This window comes from Pygocentrus nattereri, chromosome 29 (genome assembly GCF_015220715.1).
Source record: "Pygocentrus nattereri isolate fPygNat1 chromosome 29, fPygNat1.pri, whole genome shotgun sequence".
NCBI lineage: Eukaryota > Metazoa > Chordata > Actinopteri > Characiformes > Serrasalmidae > Pygocentrus > Pygocentrus nattereri.
The window spans coordinates 2,910,342-2,932,971 of NC_051239.1; the positions used below are offsets into that span (position 1 = coordinate 2,910,342).

Genomic DNA, 22,630 nt, shown 5'->3' on the forward strand with positions numbered 1-22,630 from the left:
ACTGAGCACACTGACCTGCTGAATGGACCAGAGCGTTCCGTGGACTTAACTCTAATCAGGTTCTCCGCTCAGTCGCACAAGGTTCCTCATACACACTCGCATCACACACACTCCCGTCTCACACACACATGCACACTCTCCTATCACACACACTCCCGTCACACAAAGAGGGAAAATGTGTGTGTGTGTGTGTGTGTGTGTGTGTGTGTGTGTGTTGTGGGGAATCTCAGTCCATAGGACCCCATAATGTGTTTATGCACTAAAACAGTCATAATTCATGTTCAGCCTCTTTACTCCCACAGTAAACGGGCTGTTTATATTACTGTGCCTTTAAGACTGATATGTGTAAATGAGCTGTGTTCTGATTGGCTGCTGAGCTGAAACACTCCTCTGGCTGAATGGGTGTGGTTAAACTGCTGTAGGCTGAATATTCATTTACGTTTACGGCATTTAGCCGACGCTCTTATCCAGAGTGACTTACAGTTTGATCATTTAACACAGGGAGGTGAAGGCGGTGTTAGGAGTCTTTCCCAAGGACTCTTATTGGTATAGTGTAGGGTGTTTACCCAGGTGGGGCACTGAACCCCAGTCTACAGCGTAGAAGGCAGAGGTGTTACCCACTACACTAACCAACCACTATTTGTGAATGAATTCTTTTTTTATGACATCACAAAAACAGTGAACTGAAAACAGACTTTAGATTAGCTTCCATATATGGGAAATATGCTTTGTACTGAGACTGAGCAATATGTTTACACACTACATCAAACTCTTACTTCCAAAAACAAAGGAACGGTTTTCCGAGTTTTCCGTGGTATGAGCCCTTTAACACTCCCTGATCAGAGGGCCTGAGTGAGAGCAGTGTTGCCTGTTCTCACCTGTGTGGATTCAGAGTGAGTGCAGTACTGGCTGTAAACACACAGAGGAGCATTCCTCACCATTAGAGATCTCCAAACACCAGAACACCAAACCTCAGTGCTGCGGTTCAACCAGTTAGATCAGTTTCTCTCCGACACGCCGAGATCAGTCCGCCCTTTGCTTTCATAAGCAAGCGCCTCCATAATGGCTTTACAGGAGGTGCTCGAACCACCTTGGCTTCTAAAGGAACGTTTTTACAGGCAGGTTTAGACGTTTCTGCTGTCCACTCTACCACATTTGTACAAAATGAAAAATTGTAGAGAAATACAGAGATTTATTTATTTATTATCTTATATATACAAGATTATACAAGAAACCCTGTCCTTGCTACAAATTAAAGTGCAGACTTTGTTTGGAGCTCTTGCTGTTTACAAGTCCAAAGATGCCTGACTCTAAACGTCACAACTTACCCCACAGGCAGGGTTAACGGTAAAAGCCCTTGGGCCGTGCAGGGTCCAAATATTCGGAACCTTTGAATGTGTTTACATTCATTTAATAATCTGATAACTGCAGAAAATCAGATTGTGTCAGTAACTGGTTTAGTGTGTTTACACTTAATAATCTGATAACTGCAGAAAATCAGACTGTGTCAGTAACTGGTTCAGCGTGTTTACGCTTAATAATCTGATAACTGCAGAAAATCAGATTGTGTCAGTAACTGGTTCAGTTGTTTACACTTAATAATCTGATAACTGCAGAAAATCAGATTGTGTCAGTAACTGGTTTAGTGTGTTTACACTTAATAATCTGATAACTGCAGAAAATCAGACTGTGTCAGTAACTGGTTCAGCGTGTTTACGCTTAATAATCTGATAACTGCAGAAAATCAGATTGTGTCAGTAACTGGTTCAGTTGTTTACACTTAATAATCTGATAACTGCAGAAAATCAGATTGTGTCAGTAACTGGTTTAGTGTGTTTACACTCAATAATCTGATAACTGCAGAAAATCAGATTGTGTCAGTAACTGGTTTAGTGTGTTTACACTTAATAATCTGATAACTGCAGAAAATCAGACTGGGTCAGTAACTGGTTCAGTGTGTTTACGCTCAATAATCTGATAACTGCAGTAAATCAGACTGGGTCAGTAACCGGTTCAGTATGTTTACACTTAATAATCTGATAACTGCAGAAAATCAGACTGTGTCAGTAACTGGTTCAACGCGTTTACACTTAATAATCTGATAACTGCAGAAAATCAGATTTTGTCAGTAACTGGTTCAGTGTGTTTACGCTTAATAATCTGATAACTACAGAAAATCAGACTGTGTCAGTAACTGGTTCAGTGTGTTTACACTTAATAATCTGATAACTGCCGAAAATCAGACTGTGTCAGTAACTGGTTCAGTGTGTTTACGCTTAATAATCTGATAACTGCAGAAAATCAGACTGTGTCAGTAACTGGTTCAGTGTGTTTACGCTTAATAATCTGATAACTGCAGAAAATCAGATTGTGTCAGTAACTGGTTCAGTGTGTTTACACTTAATAATCTGATAACTGCAGAAAATCAGACTGGGTCAGTAACTGGTTCAGTGTGTTTACACTTAATAATCTGATAACTGCAGTAAATCAGACTGGGTCAGTAACTGGTTCAGTGTGTTTACGCTTAATAATCTGATAACTGCAGAAAATCAGATTGTGTCAGTAACTGGTTCAGTGTGTTTACACTTAATAATCTGATAACTGCAGTAAATCAGACTGTGTCAGTAACTGGTTCAGTGTGTTTACGCTTAATAATCTGATAACTGCAGTAAATCAGACTGTGTCAGTAACTGGTTCAGTGTGTTTACGCTTAATAATCTGATAACTGCAGAAACTCAGATTGTGTCAGTAACTGGTTCAGTGTGTTTACACTTAATAATCTGATAACTGTGTAAAATATGAACATCGTAATCTAGAAGATGAAGAATATTAAATCCGTCATTTGGTCGAGTGTGTATTCGGTTCCTTGCTCCAAACGTGCCGTGTTGATCTCAGGGGTTCTGAGTTAAACGCTGCTCGCTGTTTCCAGGATGACGCTGTGTTTTCAGACATGCTCAGACTGAGGGAAACAGAGCTGCCCTTCATTCCCTTTATGAATGAAATGCTGAATTCAGGTCAGAAGTGAACGTGATCCGCTTTTAAATGTGGTAACGGCCCAGCTATACTGCTGTCTGCACTGCAGTGAAAGTCACTATTCCACAGGCGAGGCGCCAAAATGAAAAGCGAAACCCCCACTACACTGTTTCACGCCTCTTCTCCGTACCTCAAATGTGTTTTCTTTATTGGAATTCAATCAGATAAACAGAAACCTGCTGAAATGAAAAGTAAAGTGTTCTGTAGACACTGAACACAAAGCAGAACCGCGGATAATCTAGTAAGATTCTGATGAACCTGATGGGAGTGGATGTTCTATTGTCATTGTCGGAACAAAACCTTGCATCTCCATTTTTTGTCGTTTTTCAGTTTTTTACATAATCTGAAAAAGCCTGTTGTTCTTTACATTGTGTGTAAATTTCATGATGAGTGGACCAAAAGAAACGGCCCAGAATGACTTGTAGAGACGTCTGGTTCCATTGACTTCCATTAAAACTACAGTATGTTTTTTCCTTCTCCTGTGAAGTTACCATTTCGGAGATGCGAGGTTTTGTTCCAACAGCAGCAACGTGGAATTCTGGTTGTTTACTTTGGGGGACTGAGCTGTAACAGTGTGTTAGACTAACCCCCCCGTGTGGGGGCTGTATTTTAGCCTGTCTGTCTCTCGCTGTGAGCTGTCTATCTGATTCTGCTTTATTACACGAACCAAGAGGAGATTACAGTAATGTAGGAGTGAATTCTGTGCAGATCACTGACCACAAACACTCATGGAGATGGAGAAGTTACTGTGATGGTGTTTTCAGGGAGAAACTGGAGGAACGTCTGTCAGAACCCACAGACGACGCTGCTAAATATTAGATACCCACGTGACGTTGGCTCTCCTGCCGCGTCCCGCTGAAGTTCAGTGACCTGTCAGTGGTGTAGACAAGATATAAGGTCCTGCTGGCCCTCTGTAACTCGACACCGGCGCTCCGGCATATTTTCCACGTTGCTCTGTGCTGAGCAGACCTCCTGACTCAGACACGCCGGTCGTATGATTGTTCCGAGGGTTTGTCACATGATGAGGAGCTAAAGGGAGCTTTGCCGCTGCACCTGTGTCCTACAGGAACACCGCTGATAAGCGTAGAGACGCTGTGACTTACTGTTATCTGGAAAAGGAGCAGCTCAGCCGTGTTTATGTGGCACCGTACAGAGTCAGAACCCTCAGAGTAGAGTCAGAGAGGCACGGAGCTGCTACGCTCGATTTGAGACACGTGGCCTCCCTGCTCAGCAGCTGCTGGCAGGAATTTTCAGTTCCACCTTAAATGGTGCGGCAGACACATTTTTGGCACCCGAGACTGCTGAACATAACAGCTGGTTCTTTAGTAAAGAACGATGAACACTCAGATCACCGCTTGCATGGTTAAATGGTTCTCTGCACGGTCAAGAGGCTCTTTAGATTGATTGAAATGTGTTGAATATGGTTCTATATAGCGCCAACAAGGGTTCTGCTACAGTGACATGTTTCACATTGTAGCCACAGCAGAACCCTTTTGGCACTATGTAGAATCATTTTTAATAAGGATCTGTAATATCCGATCAGCTCTCAGTAGCAGTAACACTAACCAATCAGCTCTCAGTAGCAGTAACACTGACCAATCAGCTCTCAGTAGCAGTAACTCTAACCAATCAGCTCTCAGTAGCAGTAACTCTAACCAATCAGCTCTCAGTAGCAGTAACGCTAACCAATCAGCTCTCAGTAGCAGTAACGCTAACCAATCAGCTCTCAGTAGCAGTAACACTAACCAATCATCTCTCAGTAGCAGTAACACTAACCAATCAGCTCTCAGTAGCAGTAACACTAACCAATCAGCTCTCAGTAGCAGGAACACTGACCAATCAGCTCTCAGTAGCAGTAACACTAACCAATCAGCTCTCAGTAGCAGTAACTCTAACCAATCAGCTCTCAGTAGCAGGAACACTGACCAACCAGCTCTCAGTAGCAGTAACACTAACCAATCAGCTCTCAGTAGCAGTAACGCTAACCAATCAGCTCTCAGTAGCAGTAACGCTAACCAATCAGCTCTCAGTAGCAGTAACGCTAACCAATCAGCTCTCAGTAGCAGTAACACTAACCAATCAGCTCTCAGTAGCAGTAACGCTAACCAATCAGCTCTCAGTAGCAGTAACGCTAACCAATCAGCTCTCAGTAGCAGTAACACTAACCAATCAGCTCTCAGTAGCAGTAACACTGACCAATCAGCTCTCAGTAGCAGTAACGCTAACCAATCAGCTCTCAGTAGCAGTAACACTAACCAATCAGCTCTCAGTAGCAGTAACGCTAACCAATCAGCTCTCAGTAGCAGTAACGCTAACCAATCAGCTCTCAGTAGCAGGAACACTGACTGATCAGTGCTCACTGTAGTGTTGAGCTCCACTGTATTAAAGCCAGTGAAACCCCCTTTAACCCGTCCTGTTACTGTCCAGTGAGGTCCAGTAGCTCCACAGGGCAGTGAAGTGAGACTCATTCAGTCACTCATTAACCTCCACAGTGACTTACTGACTTATTAAAGACTCATAAAAATTCAGCCTGAAGACTTCAATCAGCCCGAGCTGCTGACTTTACAGCTGCTTTCACTCAGCTCAGCTCAGCACCCGCACTCAACTCCACACATCATTACACAACACGACATACACATGCCCCGGGAGCACCCTCACACAGCGGCCACTTTATCAGAAACACCCCACCTGCTCTCACTCAGCTCAGCACCCGCACTCAACTCCACACATCATTACACAACACGACATACACATGCCCCGGGAGCACCCTCACACAGCGGCCACTTTATCAGAAACACCCCACCTACTCTCACTCAGCTCAGCACCCGCACTCAACTCCACACATCATTACACAACACGACATACACATGCCCCGGGAGCACCCTCACACAGCGGCCACTTTATCAGAAACACCCCACCTACTCTCACTCAGCTCAGCACCCGCACTCAACTCCACACATCATTACACAACACGACATACACATGCCCCGGGAGCACCCTCACACAGCGGCCACTTTATCAGAAACACCCCACCTGCTCTCACTCAGCTCAGCACCCGCACTCAACTCCACACATCATTACACAACACGACATACACATGCCCCGGGAGCACCCTCACACAGCGGCCACTTTATCAGAAACAGCCGGGCGGCTGGCCTCCTCTGTGTGGGCCGGGGTGCGGGGTCTGGGGCCTTGGCGCCTGGGGTCGCCCGTCCCCCGTTTGGGCTCCTCCCTGCGCTGGAGGGGTCTGTGCCCCCCTGGGCGCACCGCCGGGTGGTGGGGGGTCTGGGGCGTGCCGGGGTGTCTGTCTGGCATTCCAGGATTCTGGATGCCTCCCGGGAGGAGGGGTGGGGCACTCAAGTAGGGGGACAACCACATAGGGCTGGTTGGTTCTGGACCCAGGACCACTGTGTTTGCGTATATATGGGTGTGTGTGAAGTTTGTGCGGGTGAGTGTGTTTGTGTTGGTATGTATGTGTGTGTGTTTGTATTGTAATCGTGAGTATGTGTATTGTAACCGTGAGTATGTGTATGTGTGATAATTGTTGTCTCTTGTGTGCGTGTGGGGGTGTATGTTTTGTGCTGTGTCAGCTGTGTGGGCGGGCGCCGGCCTGGAGCGCGGTGGTGTCCTGGGGTCGTGGCCGCTTCGGGCCCAGGGCCGGCCTTCCCTGCGCCGCGGCCGGGTGTAGGAAACCGGGGTGCCTAGTGAGCTAGCGCCAGCTGGCTCTCTTCCTCCGAGGGGTAGTTCTCTGCCTCTCGGTCTTTCTTATCCTGACCCTTCCCCTCCTCCCACTCAGTCAAACATCACACTACACATGGGGGTTCTGGGGGAGGGGGGCCCATGCTACAGTGAGTAGGGCCACCTACCTGGCTCTGCTCGCTGTGATGCGTGATGTCCCACTCCTCCCCTTTTTTCCCCCCTTACAATGACACATTTCATGACACAGTACAGTACACACAGGGCTTTGGGGGGCAGGTGTCACTCAGTGGATGGTGGGTGGCGCTGCTGATGTGACCTCACTTATCTGCTCACTGCTACCTGCCCCTCAATTTTATTTACACATTAGACATTGAGGGCCTTGGGGGGCAGTGTGGCAGTGTGCTGTTATTCAGTACTACATTGCCTCTGTCCCTCCAATTTTAATTGCACTGTAGCTCACACACATTCTTTTCATTTCACACACATATTGAGTGTGTGGGGGGGGGGGTGGGCGGGTCCTCTCACACCCCGGTTTGGTGCACCCTGCCTGGTGGGGAGACCGGCCGGTCATTCGGGGCCGGGGTGGCTGCCTCCCTGGGTTACCGCTGACCCGTGCTGGTGTCCGCCCGCCGATACTGTGAGTCCATGTATGTTCCGTGTGTATGCATGAGTGGGTGACTGGTGTGTGCGAGTGTGGGTGTGGGTGTGTGTGGGTGCATGTGAACAGCTGGGCCTGGGTCTATGACTTGCTGAGCCTGGTCATCTGTGGTACATGGTGGTGGGCAGGAGTTACCCCTCCCCACCGCTCCCCGCTGCTTGCCGACTCCGCCCCCCCCCGGGTTATGGGTGCCCTGTGGGTCCCTGGGTGCATGGCTGGACATCTTGGCGTGGTCCCTGCCCTGCTCCCTTGGCGGTTGTGTCCTGAGGGTGGTTTGGGCCTCTCTGGCATGGGGGGGGGGGGGGGGGTCCTGCCGGGGGTCGGCCGGTCTCGGGCGCCTGGGCCCTCGGGGGCCGCATGCTCAGCTCATGCTGGGGATGTTGGCCTGCCGGGGGGGTGGGCTGCTCATTGCCTCTGGCTCTCCGGTCACTTGCCCTTTGTCTGTGGGCGCTCTGTCTGGGGCCTCCATTCTTCGTCCTCTGGGGCGTGCACGCGGTGGTCGTCGGGGCGTGTGGCCTCAGGTCTCCTGAGTTCCTAATGGGCTGTGGATGGTCCGGGTCCCCCGGGTCCTTCCCTATCTGTCTCTGGACCACGGGGGCATGGTTGCGGCTTCTTGCCCTCATTGCTGAGCACATTCCATGACACATGACACGTGAACGCATATACACACATATACACATTGCTGCAAACAGTAGAATTGTGTGTGGTGGGTGGGTGTATATGTATAGAGGCATATGTATAATGTAAACATGTGTATGTATGTAGCAGCAAATAGTAGAATTATGTCTGGGTGTATATATGTGAATATGTATATGTATGTATATCTGTATAATTGTTTTTTTTCCCCTCCCCCTTTTTTTTTTTTTTTTTTTTTAAACTTACTTATTTATCTATTTATTTTTATTTAGTTGTCTGTTTATTTACTTATTTTATTTGTTTTTTCTCTTTTTTTTTTAAACTTTTTTTAAAAAATTATTATTTTTTCTTCTATTTATTTATTTACTTACTTAATTATCATTATTATGATTTATTATTATTATTATTATTATTATTATTATTATTATTATTCCTTTTTTTTTCTTTCTTTTTTTTTTTCTCTCTCCTCCCTTCTTCTCTTTCTTTCCTGTCCTCTTTTTTATTGCCTGTCAGGCCTGGCCAAACAAATAAAATAAAAACTTTAACAAGAATAGGCTTTAGTAACCTATAGAGCTTTTTCTTGTGAAAACAAATATGTTTGGTACATCAGTGCATTCGGATTACCATTCCGATTGCAAAAATGGCCAGATATGACAGGTTAAAAAAAAAAAAAAAAAAAGAAACACCCCACCTGCTCTCACTCAGTTCAGCACCCGCACTCAACTCCACACATCATTACACAACACGACATACACATGCCCCGGGAGCACCCTCACACAGCGGCCACTTTATTAGAAACACCCCTCCACTTCATTAGAAAGGAATGTAGCCGTTGATTATAATTATGAACACTTGTCCTAAAATCCCGCTGTTTTCCCGCTGGGAATTCCTTTGCCAGGTCCGTTCATTATTCCGACTCAGGGTGCTAATCTTTCCCTGTGTGTCCACTGTACCGAGACAGGCTGTAGGTAGCAGCGAGCCGGATCACGCTACACGCTCATTAAGGCTGATGAAGCTGATTTAACGTCTTCATCTCGGTCTCCAGCACTGATTCTCACAGTCAGACCTGTAGGAGAATTCCACCCATCTTTCAAAATTTCAGCTGAGTTAAAAACCTCATTCAGAGTAAAATGACATCACCGCTGTGAACAGTCCTGTAACTCTCTCTGCGCTCTTAAAGAACGTGGTTCTTGAGGGGTTCTTCAGTAAGCCATTTGCTTCTCTGCATGGTAAAATGATCCTTTAGACGGATTGTTTTTTATGTTCTATATGTAGAACCTTTTGGGAAGTGGTTGTATGCCGCACCAAAAAGGGTTCTTCTACTCTTACTCTTGTGTCCAAACCCGGAATCAGCTTGTTGTGTCCTTGTGTGCTGTTTTAATAGCGGATTACTGTCGACTATAAAGAATAAATTTCATCTTTATGTTTACAGAGTCAGTGTTCCTTCCAGACCTTTGTCCTTTGGTGTGCAGATGTTTGCATACGTTACCGTTTCATTCCATCTTGTTTTTGTTTCCGAGCTCATTTGCATTTGTCTGCTAAGTGACTGCGCTCGGGGTTAAAGGACGTGTGAAACCGACTGACCCACTGTTGTGATTCACAGTTACAGGTTCACTCAGACCTCAGTGAAGAACAACGTCAAATCTGGTCCGCTCAGTTCACTGAAATTCCACTTTAATGGCCAATATCGAGGCAGACCGGACCTCAGCTTGACCATCCAAAACTCAAAGTACGGCATTAAAGCGATACTCCGACTAAAACCCCCCTCACCCCGAATACAGTCCGTCAGCCGAGACGCGTTCGGGGTCTGAAGTCGGCTTCTTTAGTCTAATCGCTGGAGCTGTGAGGCTAATGCAGCTCACCCACTGCTGTGACCACTGCTTCACTGTAAACACAGCGCACGCTCCGTTATAACCCGGCTCATTGTGGTGTAACGTCCTCATACCACTGAGTGCAGCACCTACTGTCCTCTGACACAGCTCCTCTGACACAGCTCCTCTGACACAGCTCCTCTGAGACAGCTCCACTGACACATCTCCTCTAACGCACCTCCTCTGAGACAGCTCCACTGACACATCTCCTCTAACGCAACTCCTCTGAGACAGCTCCTCTGACACAGCTCCTCTGAGACAGCTCCACTGACACATCTCCTCTAACGCACCTCCTCTGAGACAGCTCCACTGACACAGCTCCTCTGAGACAGCTCCACTGACACATCTCCTCTAACGCACCTCCTCTGAGACAGCTCCACTGACACAGCTCCACTGACACAGCTCCTCTGACACAGCTTCACTGACACAGCTCCTCTGAGACAGCTCCTCTGAGACAGCTCCTCTGAGACAGCTCCTCTGACACAGCTCCTCTGAGACAGCTCCTCTGAGACAGCTCCACTGACACAGCTCCTCTAACGCAACTCCTCTGAGACAGCTCCACTGACACAGCTCCTCTGACACAGCTCCTCTAACACAGCACCACTGGCACAGCTCCTCTGAGACAGCTCCTCTGACACAGCTCCTCTGAGACAGCTCCTCTGACGCAGCTCCTCTGAGACAGCTCCTCTGACGCAGCTCGTCTGAGACAGCTCCTCTGACGCAGCTCGTCTGAGACAGCTCCTCTGACGCAGCTCGTCTGAGACAGCTCCTCTGACGCAGTTCGTCTGAGACAGCTCCTCTGACGCAGCTCCTCTGACGCAGCTCCTCTGAGACAGCTCCTCTGAGGCAGCTCCTCTGAGACAGCTCCTCTGAGACAGCTCGTCTGAGACAGCTCCTCTGACGCAGCTCCTCTGAGACAGCTCGTCTGAGACAGCTCCTCTGACGCAGCTCGTCTGAGACAGCTCCTCTGAGACAGCTCCACTGACAAAGCTCGTCTGAGACAGCTCCTCTGACGCAGCTCCTCTGACGCAGCTCCTCTGAGACAGCTCCTCTGAGACAGCTCCTCTGAAGACAGCTCCTCTGAAGACAGCTCCTCTGAGACAGCTCCTCTGACGCAGCTCCTCTGACGCAGCTCCTCTGAGACAGCTCCTCTGAGACAGCTCCTCTGAAGACAGCTCCTCTGAAGACAGCTCCTCTGAGACAGCTCCTCTGACGCAGCTCCTCTGACGCAGCTCCTCTGAGACAGCTCCTCTGAGACAGCTCCTCTGACGCAGCTGACGCAGTAAATCTGCTGATGCTCTTTTACTCCTTCCCTCTCGTAGTTTAATCGTGTCTGTTTTATTTCGGCCTAACATGTTGAGTTTGTGTGCGGTTGTACGTCTTTTTATCTATATGCCAGGTAAATATGACGATAGACATGATTTATTTCTGCTCTTTTACTTTAACTTCTTTCTATTTTCATCTGTTATTACTTTTTGTTTTGTTTATGTAAGTTTATGTGTAATTTTATGACTACTGTACTACTGTAACACTGCAATTTCCCCCGGGTTCAATGAAGTTCTGTCTGCCTGTCTGTCTCCCTGTCTGCCTGTCTGTGTCTATCTGTCTCTATCTGTCTCTATCTGTCTCTGTCTGTCTGCCTGTCTGACTGCCTGTCTGTCTGTCTGTTTGTCTGTTTTTCTGTCTGTATGCTCTATCTGTCTATTTGTCTGTCTATCTATCTGTCTCTGTCTGTCTATCTTTCTCTTTCTGCCTGTATGCTCTATCTGTCTGTCTGTCTGTCTGTCTGTCTGTCTGTCTGTCTGTCTGTCTGTCTGTCTGTCTGTCTGTCTGTCTTTCTAGATCATCACAGACTTGCCCAGTTAGCCCAGTTGGCTTGTTGTTCAACAGATTCTTACTGAAATTGTCCGTTCCACCTTAAATAGTACAGCATTTCTATTCTTCGTTTAAGGTGGAACGTGAACCTCTTTTGGGGGAAGTTCCCAAAGCAGGAGTTGTAGCTCAGGTGTCTGAATCTCTTAAACCTGTGATCTGATTGGTGGGATGCGCTGGCTGTGCTGTGTGATGTGTGTAGCTGGAGGCTGATGTTCTGCTGGTGTCCAGGGTGGACGATTTCGGGCTGGGACTCCTACTGAAGACGAAGCAGATCAAGCGCATGATCTCGTCCTATGTGGGAGAGAACGTGGAGTTTGAGAGGCAGTACCTGGCCGGAGAGCTGGAGGTGGAGCTAACGCCACAGGTGAGGCTTTTACCCACAGCTGAGAGTGGCCAGAATCACCTCAGATGACCTCACAGTGTTATCACTCTGATAAGCAGCATTGATATACACGCCAACGTCCTGCCGTTACACAGACGAGGGATGTCCAGTGTTTTCCAGAGAAGGACGTTATTAAAACGCTGTCGCAAAGAAAAAATCTGCGTCAGATTCCTGTCGTGATCTTAAAGCACAGAACGGTTCTCAGCTTTGTCTCTTGACTGTGTGTAGATTCTGTTCTCCCCTGAGAACAAACCCCACATAAGAGAACACTGGAGAGTCTTCGTCAGAACTTCGTACGTCGGGTTTACGAGGAACGGTTGGAGAACGAGGCCCAGTGTTATGAACTTCGGTTCAGAGAAAGCATCTTATTGTAACGTTAATATTTCAACATTTACTGCCAAGAAAAGTTTAGAGAACTGATGTTCTTCAACTATACTCCACTTTATTCCAGAGAAACTTCCAGAGAAGTGCTGTTCCAGGGATTGCATGTTATTATAACGTTATTCCAGGAATGCATGTTATTATAACGTTATTCCAGGAAAGCATGTTATTATAACGTTATTCCAGGAATGCATGTTATTAAAATGTTATTCCAGGAATGCATGTTATTAAAATGTTATTCCAGGAAAGCATGTTATTATAACGTTATTCCAGGAATGCATGTTATTAAAATGTTATTCCAGGAATGCATGTTATTAAAATGTTATTCCAGGAATGCATGTTATTAAAACGTTATTCCAGGAAAGCATGTTATTATAACGTTATTCCAGGAATGCATGTTATTAAAATGTTATTCCAGGAATACATGTTATTAAAATGTTATTCCAGGAAAGCATGTTATTATAACGTTATTCCAGGAATGTATGTTATTATAGCGTTATTCCAGAAATGCGTGTTATTATAATGTTATTCCAGGAATGCATGTTATTAAAACGTTATTCCGGGAATGCATGTTATGGTAATGTTATTAGAATGTATGAATGTTATTAAAATGCTTTTCCAGGGAATTAATCTTATTATAACGTTACTCCAGGAATGTATGGTATTGTAATGTTATTAGAGGGAATGTATGTTATTAAAATGCCATTCCAGAATGCATATTATTAAAACACTATTCCAGGGAATGCATGTTATTATAACGTTATTCCAGGAATGCATGTTATTATAACACTATTCCAGGAATGCATGTTATTATAACGTTATTCCAGGAATGCATGTTATTATAACGTTATTCAAGTAATGCATGTTATTATAACGTTATTCCAGGAATGCATGTTACAGTGGTTATTTCAAGGAAAGAATGTTATTACACTTAATTCCACATTACTCCAGGAAAAACAAGTAATGCTTGGCTTCTACAAAGTCTTAGTTTGTTGAATGGAGCTGTTCCTCGTTACTGGTCCATGTAGATGTATGATAGCAATTTTTTCCTGTTGTTTCCAAAGAGGAAGTATTTTATATTGTTATGAATTGTAAAACTAGATCACTGAGGCAGAACTCTTGTTTCTGTGTAGCAGTTTCTGCAACCGCAATCTTCATCTGTTTAATGGAACGATATTGGTCGGGATGTGTTTGTAGGGAACGCTAGCTGAGCGGATCCGGGCTGGAGGGGCTGGAATTCCAGCATTCTTCACGGCTACAGGGTATGGAACACTGATCCAGGAAGGAGGGTCACCCATTAAATACAATAAAGATGGCACCGTGGCCATCGCCAGCGAACCCAGAGAGGTCAGAACCACCTTGAACTCTTTTAGCTGTTGAACATTATAGAGCTTTTTAAATGAAACAGTAGAAGCCGTATCGCCCCCTACGCTTCCTGTAGTGTATTACAGTCTGTCAGAGCGACTGTGTGGATCATATGAACATTATAGAGCTTTTTAAATGAAACAGTAGAAGCCGTATCGCCCCCTACGCTTCCTGTAGTGTATTACAGTCTGTCAGAGGGACTGTGTGGATCATATGAACATTATAGAGCTTTTTAAATGAAACAGTAGAAGTCGTATCGCCCCCTACGCTTCCTGTAGTGTATTACAGTCTGTCAGAGTGACTGTGTGGATCATATGAACATTATAGAGCTTTTTAAATGAAACAGTAGAAGCCGTATCGCCCCCTATGCTTCCTGTAGTGTATTACAGTCTGTCAGAGCGACTGTGTGGATCATATGAACATTATAGAGCTTTTTAAATGAAACAGTAGAAGCCGTATCGCCCCCTATGCTTCCTGTAGTGTATTACAGTCTGTCAGAGCGACTGTGTGGATCATATGAACATTATAGAGCTTTTTAAATGAAACAGTAGAAGCCGTATCGCCCCCTACGCTTCCTGTAGTGTATTACAGTCTGTCAGAGCGACTGTGTGGATCATATGAACATTATAGAGCTTTTTAAATGAAACAGTAGAAGCCGTATCGCCCCCTACGCTTCCTGTAGTGTATTACAGTCTGTCAGAGCGACTGTGTGGATCATATGAACATTATAGAGCTTTTTAAATGAAACAGTAGAAGCCGTATCGCCCCCTACGCTTCCTGTAGTGTATTACAGTCTGTCAGAGCGACTGTGTGGATCATATGAACATTATAGAGCTTTTTAAATGAAACAGTAGAAGCCGTATCGCCCCCTACGCTTCCTGTAGTGTATTACAGTCTGTCAGAGTGACTGTGTGGATCATATGAACATTATAGAGCTTTTTAAATGAAACAGTAGAAGCCGTATCGCCCCCTACGCTTCCTTGTAGTGTATTACAGTCTGTCAGAGCGACTGTGTGGATCATATGAACATTATAGAGCTTTTTAAATGAAACAGTAGAAGCCGTATCGCCCCCTACGCTTCCTGTAGTGTATTACAGTCTGTCAGAGCGACTGTGTGGATCATATGAACATTATAGAGCTTTTTAAATGAAACAGTAGAAGCCGTATCGCCCCCTACGCTTCCTGTAGTGTAGTACAGTCTGTCAGAGTGTGTGTGTTTTAGTAAATGCTGCATCAGCTCTTCTCTGTAATTAAGTGCTAATTTCTGTCCTCACCGTCACTAATCAGCGTTAGTTGCACTCAGGTGCGGCAGTTTGGAGACAGAGACTTCATTATGGAGAAAGCCATCACAGGAGACTTCGCTCTGGTTAAAGCCTGGAAGGCAGACAAAGCAGGAAACATCATCTTCAGGTACACAGCACACCTGCATGACATCACACACCATGTGATGTCCCACACAGTACAGAGGTGATCAGACTTTCTCCAGCTGTAAATGTTTACTGAGGGTGTTTATCTCTCTGCAGCCGTGTGATTTAACAGGAACCGGTTCCGTGACTCAGCACATTCCCGCTTCTTCAGCGTTAGGGTTAGGGTCAGTTTGGCTCAGTTATTTTGGTTGGATTGTACAGTAACAGTAACGGTACAGCAGTGCACGGTTATGAAACAAGTCTGAGTCTTATTTGTGTAAGAAAAGCCGCACGTTCTTTGCTGAACGTGACTACTGTGGTTTCTCACGTTCCCAGTCTGATGCAGTAACATCACCACCTTTAGAACAACGCGCATCAGCAGTTCTAAATGATCAGACCCTTTCATGGGAAATCATCGTAAATCCAGCCACATTGTTTTTTATATGTAAGGTGGTTGCCAAGGCGTTGCTAGGTCATTGCTAGGATATCTAAGGTGGTTGCTAGGTCATTGTTAAGGTGTTGGTGGGATGTTCTATGTTCTCCAAAAGCTCTAATGGACTCTTCTGTTGTTAAGGAAGTTGCTATACCAGGTGGTTGCTAGGGCACTGAGGTACAAAAGAAGTGTGGAACAATAAAGTGCAGAACAGTGAGAGTCAACAAAACCGACTTAATACACCTGTTTCTAGATATTTTACCCGTTTTCAGCAACTTTTGGGTTAATGTTTTATTCCATTGACAGGTAGTGTTGCTTATTTCAGCCATTGTTTCTAGAAAATCTCATTTTTCTCTTACAGAATTGCCTAAAACAACTGAACATGCCTATAAAGGGGTGAATAATCTTATAGGCGTCTTGCCGCATCTCAAAGTGAGAAACGCTAGATATTTAAACTAGATTTAAGATGATTTCACTTGACAGGTTGTGACAGGTTGTGAGAGGTTATGACAGGTTATGACAGGTTGTGAGAGGTTATGTGAGGTTGTGAGAGGTTATGTGAGGTTGTGACAGGTTGTGACAGGTTGTGACAGGTTGTGACAGGTTGTGACAGGTTATGACCGGTTGTGACAGGTTATGACAGGTTATGAGGTGAACTGGCTCGATGTTTCAGTAGTAGTCAGTATAAAGCTGCAGTTAGCCCACACTGCTGAACACAGAAACATAAACACTGCCTGTGTCGCTGCCTGCGGCTCCAGTTTTGGGAATTGAATCTCCGGGCTGTGGTGGTGCCGAGAGCGGGGTATAATTACACACCTATTACACACTTCCATAAACAGCTCGGCCCACAGGCGCAACTCTTATGAAGCATAACCTGCTGTTGGAGGAAGAGGAGGATGACGAAGCTGCCATATTCAGAGCACGGCTGTGGGGAAATGAAGCCTCTGGCCTGGTTAGGAAATTTAAGGCAGTAGTTTAAGGTCAAGCATGCAGTGTGTTTAAAGGCTTAAAGAGCTCATATCATAGAAAACTGGGCTGTCCTCCTTCTTAATATATGAGTTTGATGTGGTGTATGATATTATTTTAAAAGTTTCAAAATGTCCACAGTGTATTTAATATATCAACTAAACAGCAAATTCATTTAAAATCATTGTTTTTTGTGATGTCACAAAAAACAACGCAACTAGTTACCCATTCAGCCTACAGCAGTTTAGCTCTGCGGAACGGAGGTCATTTGCATATCAGTCTTAAAGTAACAGTAACAGAAGCCGCTTGTTTATCTGTCGGAGGTAAAAAGAGGCTGAAAATGATCGTTATAACTAAATTAAGACTGAATTTATGTTTCGATATTCGCTGTGAAAATAACCCACAGGGGTTTGACTGGAGGAGGAGTCTGTGGGATTTGGGCCCTTTAAGGAAAACATCTCCGCCCGTCAGTGCTGTTAGCAGATACACTGGATCCCACACCGCACCTTTAATGGTGTTGTCTTTGTTTGCACTGTAAACCCGATCAGTTAATTAAATATGAATTATTATCAGTTTTACTAGTGACGCTTTACTGACAGTGGACAGCAGATCAGCTGTCATTGTTTCCTGCGTGCACCAGAGGGCAGTGTTTCCCATTAATTCAGCGCTGAATGTGGTTTGGGACGCGCTCAGCTGCTGTAACGGGGTTAAAGGCCTCTAATGAGGTCTGATGATTCCTTTCGTGATCAGATTAAATTATTGATCGCCATGGTTCTTCACGCTGATTGGCCTGAAGGCTGTTTACTGATTCTGTGCTTCTCCATTAAAAACAGGAAAACGGCCCGAAACTTTAACCAGCCGATGTGCAAAGCAGCCAAGGTGACCATCGTGGAGGTGAGTGACGTCCTCGTTACTGTGTTCTCTGATGACCTGAGCGTTAAAATGCGCTTCACTGACAGCTGCAGCTTAATGTACAGAAGGCCTCAGGTGGGCGGCCCCTCTGTGGGCGGAGCTGCTGAGACTGACGGTGCTGTCAGAGCGTACCTGCTGAGTCCTGATAGAGAAATGGAGATGGAGGTGACGCAGAACCTGTAAAATTAAAACACAAATGGGTCCTGTTTACACTTTTTACAGCTTTTTACTGCTTCTTACTGTCACGGTTCGAAAAGTAATTCATTGATTAATTGATGCATTCATTTATTTGCGACTGACACAGATATTGATCATTGAACTGAACCTTAATCAATCAGAAACCTGTGCTTTACAAGCTGCACATGGTTCTCCTACACGCTTGTACAGATGGTTCTTCAGACTGGTGGAGGATGTGTTGTATGCAGCTGCCTTCCTATGATACAGCTCCACACTGCCCTCTGGTGGAGAACGGAGTTCAAACAGCTCGTAGCTCCACCAGTTTTCCCAAGTCTCCATATATCTCAGAGTGTGAGGTGTAATCAGAGGTTCAGAGGGTTTGGTGTGAAACGGTTCAGACGTCTTTACAGTGGTGGTGATGGGAACCAGGCGTCGCCATGACTACAACACAGATATAGACACTTTATTTACCATCCAGAACCACCAGAGAACCTACACGAGTCTTCTGAGCTTATATGGAATGTTGATGATGGAAAATAGTGGAAAATCTGGAATAATGAGTTTTCTTTGGGGACTATTTTGCCGCACAGCGCCCTGCATGTCTCCCTCCACCATGAATGGAGTTGAAGTTCTCTAAACTCTCATAAAACAGCGTCTCAGTCATCAGGCAGTGAATTCATAACCAGTTCATGTAGGAACTTTCTGTAGGAGCTTTTAGAGGGACGTCTGGTTCCCATCACCACCACTGTGAACAGCTCTGACTCGGTGAGTTTATCTAGAACGGAGAACCTCTCTGAACGTCTCTGTTTACACCTCAACCAGTTAATTATGTAGAATTGGTGGAGCTCCGCTTTAAATATGAGAACATGCGTTGACGTGTGTGGCTGGTCAGAGATTCAGGCTCCTCTGTAGTCCCGACTCTCGCCCTGATGGCTGTCCTCAGCGTTTGAACGTCCTCGGTTTGTCCGTCTGACGCCAACATGCAGCACGTTTTCAGCTTCAGGACCACGAACAAAACAAAACTGTGTCAGTTTCATCCAAATCTTTGAAGCCTTTTCGCTTCTCTTTGTGCCGTTCTCCTCTTTCTCTTTTCAAACGCTCGTCTGCATATCAAATCCGCTCTTATCCGCGCGCCTTTGTTCCGAACTCGCCCGTGTGAACAAAAGACGTATCAGAAGGCGTTTTTGTCGCTGGCAGTGAAAGAACTTCATTAATTAAAGCCGTTCTCCAGCAGGCCTGACTCAGACCAGCCTCACAGCACTGAGAGGCCATACGCTGCCTTTCCCGCAGGCGCTCCGGTACTGATGGGCGTTTCAGACAGATTTGACATTCCGGTTCGGAAAAATGCTGCTGGAGGTGATTATGAAAGAAAGGGTCACTGACCGTCTCGTTACTATAAAACTACAGTGGATGATGGGGCTTAACTTCACACCGGCGACTCAAAGACACACAGTGATGGACTAAAATGAACATTTCTGACATAATTAATCAAAGAGAACGTCATTAATATCATTACTGGCCTTGGAAAGTCACACACACACTCTGTGCCTGTGTCGGAAAATACCGGACCTTTTCTGAGCAGCAGAGCGCCGAGGGAGGAGCCGCGTGCCAGAGACCAGTGATTAGATATGAAAAAGACAACTAGACCTGTTTAATGAGCAGGTCTAATAAAAAGAGATGAATCTTTGGTTTTAATGATGAACGAACCAGAGGGAGAGGAGATCGGCTCGTCTCTGAAAGCCGGAGCTCTGTACGCCGTACTGGCGTTTGGGACCGGAGCCTGGTGTCCACTCACTAAACGTTTTGCCGAAACCTGAAGGGCCTTGTGTGTTTAATACGCCGCAGCTGCAACAGCAGAACAGGCCCTGGATACTTCATCTACAGTAGTTCTGCCCTCAAACCCATGGGTTCGTTAAAACGGCCCAGGCATCCTTTCTGTTTGTGTTCCTGGCTCACAGATTGTTGTTTGGTGGTCAGGACACACGCTATGCTGCAGTGCATGCTGGGGACTGTAGTGCATCTCGGGGTAAAGGGTGGTAATAATAGTAGAGGATTAAAGTTTCTCCACATTGTTACTGCACTGAGGCTGTTTTCACACTTCCTTCATTTGCTAAAGCCTAAAAGAGTTTTTCTGAGTTTTTCCTCTAATTCATCAGAGCTGCACGGTCAAATACCATCATAAAAGTTTAAGTAAGTGACTTTTTTAATCCCACAATCGAGGAAATTCCACCTCCGCATTTAACCCATCCGTGAAGTGAAACACCACATACACACTAGTGAGCACACACACTAGGGGGCAGTGAGCACACTTGCCCGGAGCGGTGGGCAGCCCTATCCACAGCACCTGGGGAGCGATTGGGGGTTAGGTGTCTTGCTCAAGGACACCTCAGTCATGGACTGTCAGCCCTGGGGATCGAACCGGCGACCTTCCGGTCACAGGGCCAGTTCCCTGACCTCCAGCCCACGACTGATCAGTTTTACTGTCGTGTCTGAGCGATTAAACTCTCGTCTGGTGCAAATTTGACTGTAAACAGCAGCTGTTCCGTCCGTTGAAATAAATAAATAATAAATAAACACAGCTTAGAGTCACAAACTGCAGTGACGTGACGTTCTGTTCATGTCATGCTTTATTATTTCAGTGGTCGTAATTGTAACACTGTGAAGTTTGGTCAGTAGGGGGAGCTGTGCACTCACTGACCTCTAAGTCCACCTATAAGCACAGTCACCAGCTGCTAAGTGCTGTCATCTGATTGGCTCCCTGGGAGAACATCTGTATGAATTGGCCTGTGGTTTATGTAAATGATATTTAAATGAAGTGCCGGTATCACTCTAAACAAAGATTGTTCTTCAAGGGTTCTTTAGTGAAGCCAGTGGTTTTGTATAGAGCCATGAACCCTCAAAGAACCATTTACATGCTTAAAAGGTTCTCTGCATGGTGAATGGGTTCTTCAGATTGATGGAGAATGTGTTGGTACCAAAAAGGGTTCTGCTATTGTTATCATGTCAGCCTTGTCAGATACTTTATAGAACCACTTTGCCATTTAAGGTGGAACAGAATTTGCGCTGGGTCCGCAAGGCCATAGTGTGTGTCTGTGTGAGTCTGTGAGAGTGTGTGGGAGTGTGAGAGCTTGTGTGTTTGTGTGAGAGCTTGTGTGTTTGTGTGAGAGCTTGTGTGTGTGTGTGAGTGTGAGAGCGTGTGTGTTTGTGTGAGTGTGAGAGCGTGTGTGTGTGTGAGTGTGAGAGCGTGTGTGTGTGTCAGTGTGTGAGTGTGAGAGCGTGTGTGTTTGTGTGAGTGTGAGAGCGTGTGTGTCAGTGTGTGTGTGTGAATGTGAGAGCGTGTGTGTGTGTGAGTATGAGAGCGTGTGTGTTTGTGTGAGTGTGAGAGCGTGTGTGTGAGTGCGTTTGTGTGAGTGTGAGAGTGTGAGTGTGTGTGAGAGCGTGTGTGAGTGTGAGAGCGTGTGTGCGTGTCAGTGTGTGAGTGTGAGAGCGTGTGTGTTTGTGTGAGTGTGAGAGCGTTTGTGTGAGTGTGAGAGTGTGAGAGTGTGTGAGTGTGTGTGAGAGCGTGTGTGAGTGTGAGAGTGTGTGAGTGTGAGAGCGTGTGAGTGTGAGTGTTAGAGCGTTTGTGTGAGTGTGAGAGTGTGTGAGTGTGTGAGAGCGTGTGTGAGTGTGAGAGTGTGTGAGTGTGAGAGCGTGTGAGTGTTAGAGCGTTTGTGTGAGTGTGAGAGTGTGTGAGTGTGTGAGAGCGTGTGTGAGTGTGAGAGTGTGTGAGTGTGAGAGCGTGTGAGTGTGAGAGCGTGTGAGTGTGAGAGCGTGTGTGTGAGTGTTAGAGCGTTTGTGTGAGTGTGAGAGCGTGTGTGTGTGTGAGAGTGTGAGAGCGTGTGTGTTTGTGTGAGTGTGTGTGTGAGTGTGAGAGCGTTTGTGTGAGTGTGAGAGTGTGAGAGTGTGTGAGTGTGAGAGCGTGTGAGTGTGAGTGTTAGAGCGTTTGTGTGAGTGTGAGAGTGTGTGAGTGTGTGAGAGCGTGTGTGAGTGTGAGAGTGTGTGAGTGTGAGAGCGTGTGAGTGTGAGAGCGTGTGTGTGAGTGTTAGAGCGTTTGTGTGAGTGTGAGAGCGTGTGTGTATGTGAGAGTGTGAGAGCGTGTGTGTTTGTGTGAGTGTGTGAGTGTGTGTGAGAGCGTGTGAAAGCGTGTGTGTGTGTGTGAGAGTGTGAGAGCGTGTGTGTTTGTGTGAGTGTGTGAGTGTGTGTGAGAGCGTGTGAGAGCGTGTGTGTGCTGGGTCCGTACGGCCGTACGCCGAGTCGTCCAGGCCGGTTTTATCCGAGCGGGCGCAGTAATTACAGCTCCGAGCTGGTACAGCGAGGGAGCGCCGGCCGAGCGCCGCTCTCGGAGCCGCTTCTGAAGGGGGGAGACTCTCTGCTGGACGATGAGGCCGATTTCAGTGCCAGGCAACAGGGAGCCAGGCTAAACTGTTGTTTTTGGCTCGGGCGGCTTCTCGTTCACAGCAGGGATCAGGTTAAAAAAACAGAGCCTCCTGTTATCACGACTGTAGGGGGACACTATAAACGGCCGGCTGCCGCACTCTGCGCTGGCGTCCACCGCAGCGCTTACATAAACACACTCTACCTTTATATAACTGCCCAGGACATGGGGGACAGTCTCAGCCTGATATCAGTTTACATGGCCAATAGATAGATGGAGGGATGGATGGTGGAAGATGGACAGATGGGCAGAAGGATGGATGATGCTAGAAATAAAGACAGATGGATAATCAAATTGAAAGATGGAAGGACATAAATAGATTAATGGATTGCAGAGAATTGATGGAGGGATGGATGATGTTA

The 22,630-nt window shown here is 46.1% G+C and overlaps 1 protein-coding gene across 1 annotated transcript in view; it reads left to right on the top strand.

The window, feature by feature from the left end:
- The window catches only part of oxct1a (3-oxoacid CoA transferase 1a), an 85,267-nt gene that overhangs the window by 7,005 nt on the left and 55,632 nt on the right, over window positions 1-22,630 (top strand). Inside the window, exons 4-7 of the mRNA XM_017686830.2 lie at window positions 12,001-12,136; window positions 13,733-13,882; window positions 15,204-15,310; window positions 17,539-17,599. Of these exons, the coding sequence (XP_017542319.1) occupies window positions 12,001-12,136; window positions 13,733-13,882; window positions 15,204-15,310; window positions 17,539-17,599 (454 nt within the window). The remainder of the gene's footprint in view (window positions 1-12,000; window positions 12,137-13,732; window positions 13,883-15,203; window positions 15,311-17,538; window positions 17,600-22,630) is intronic.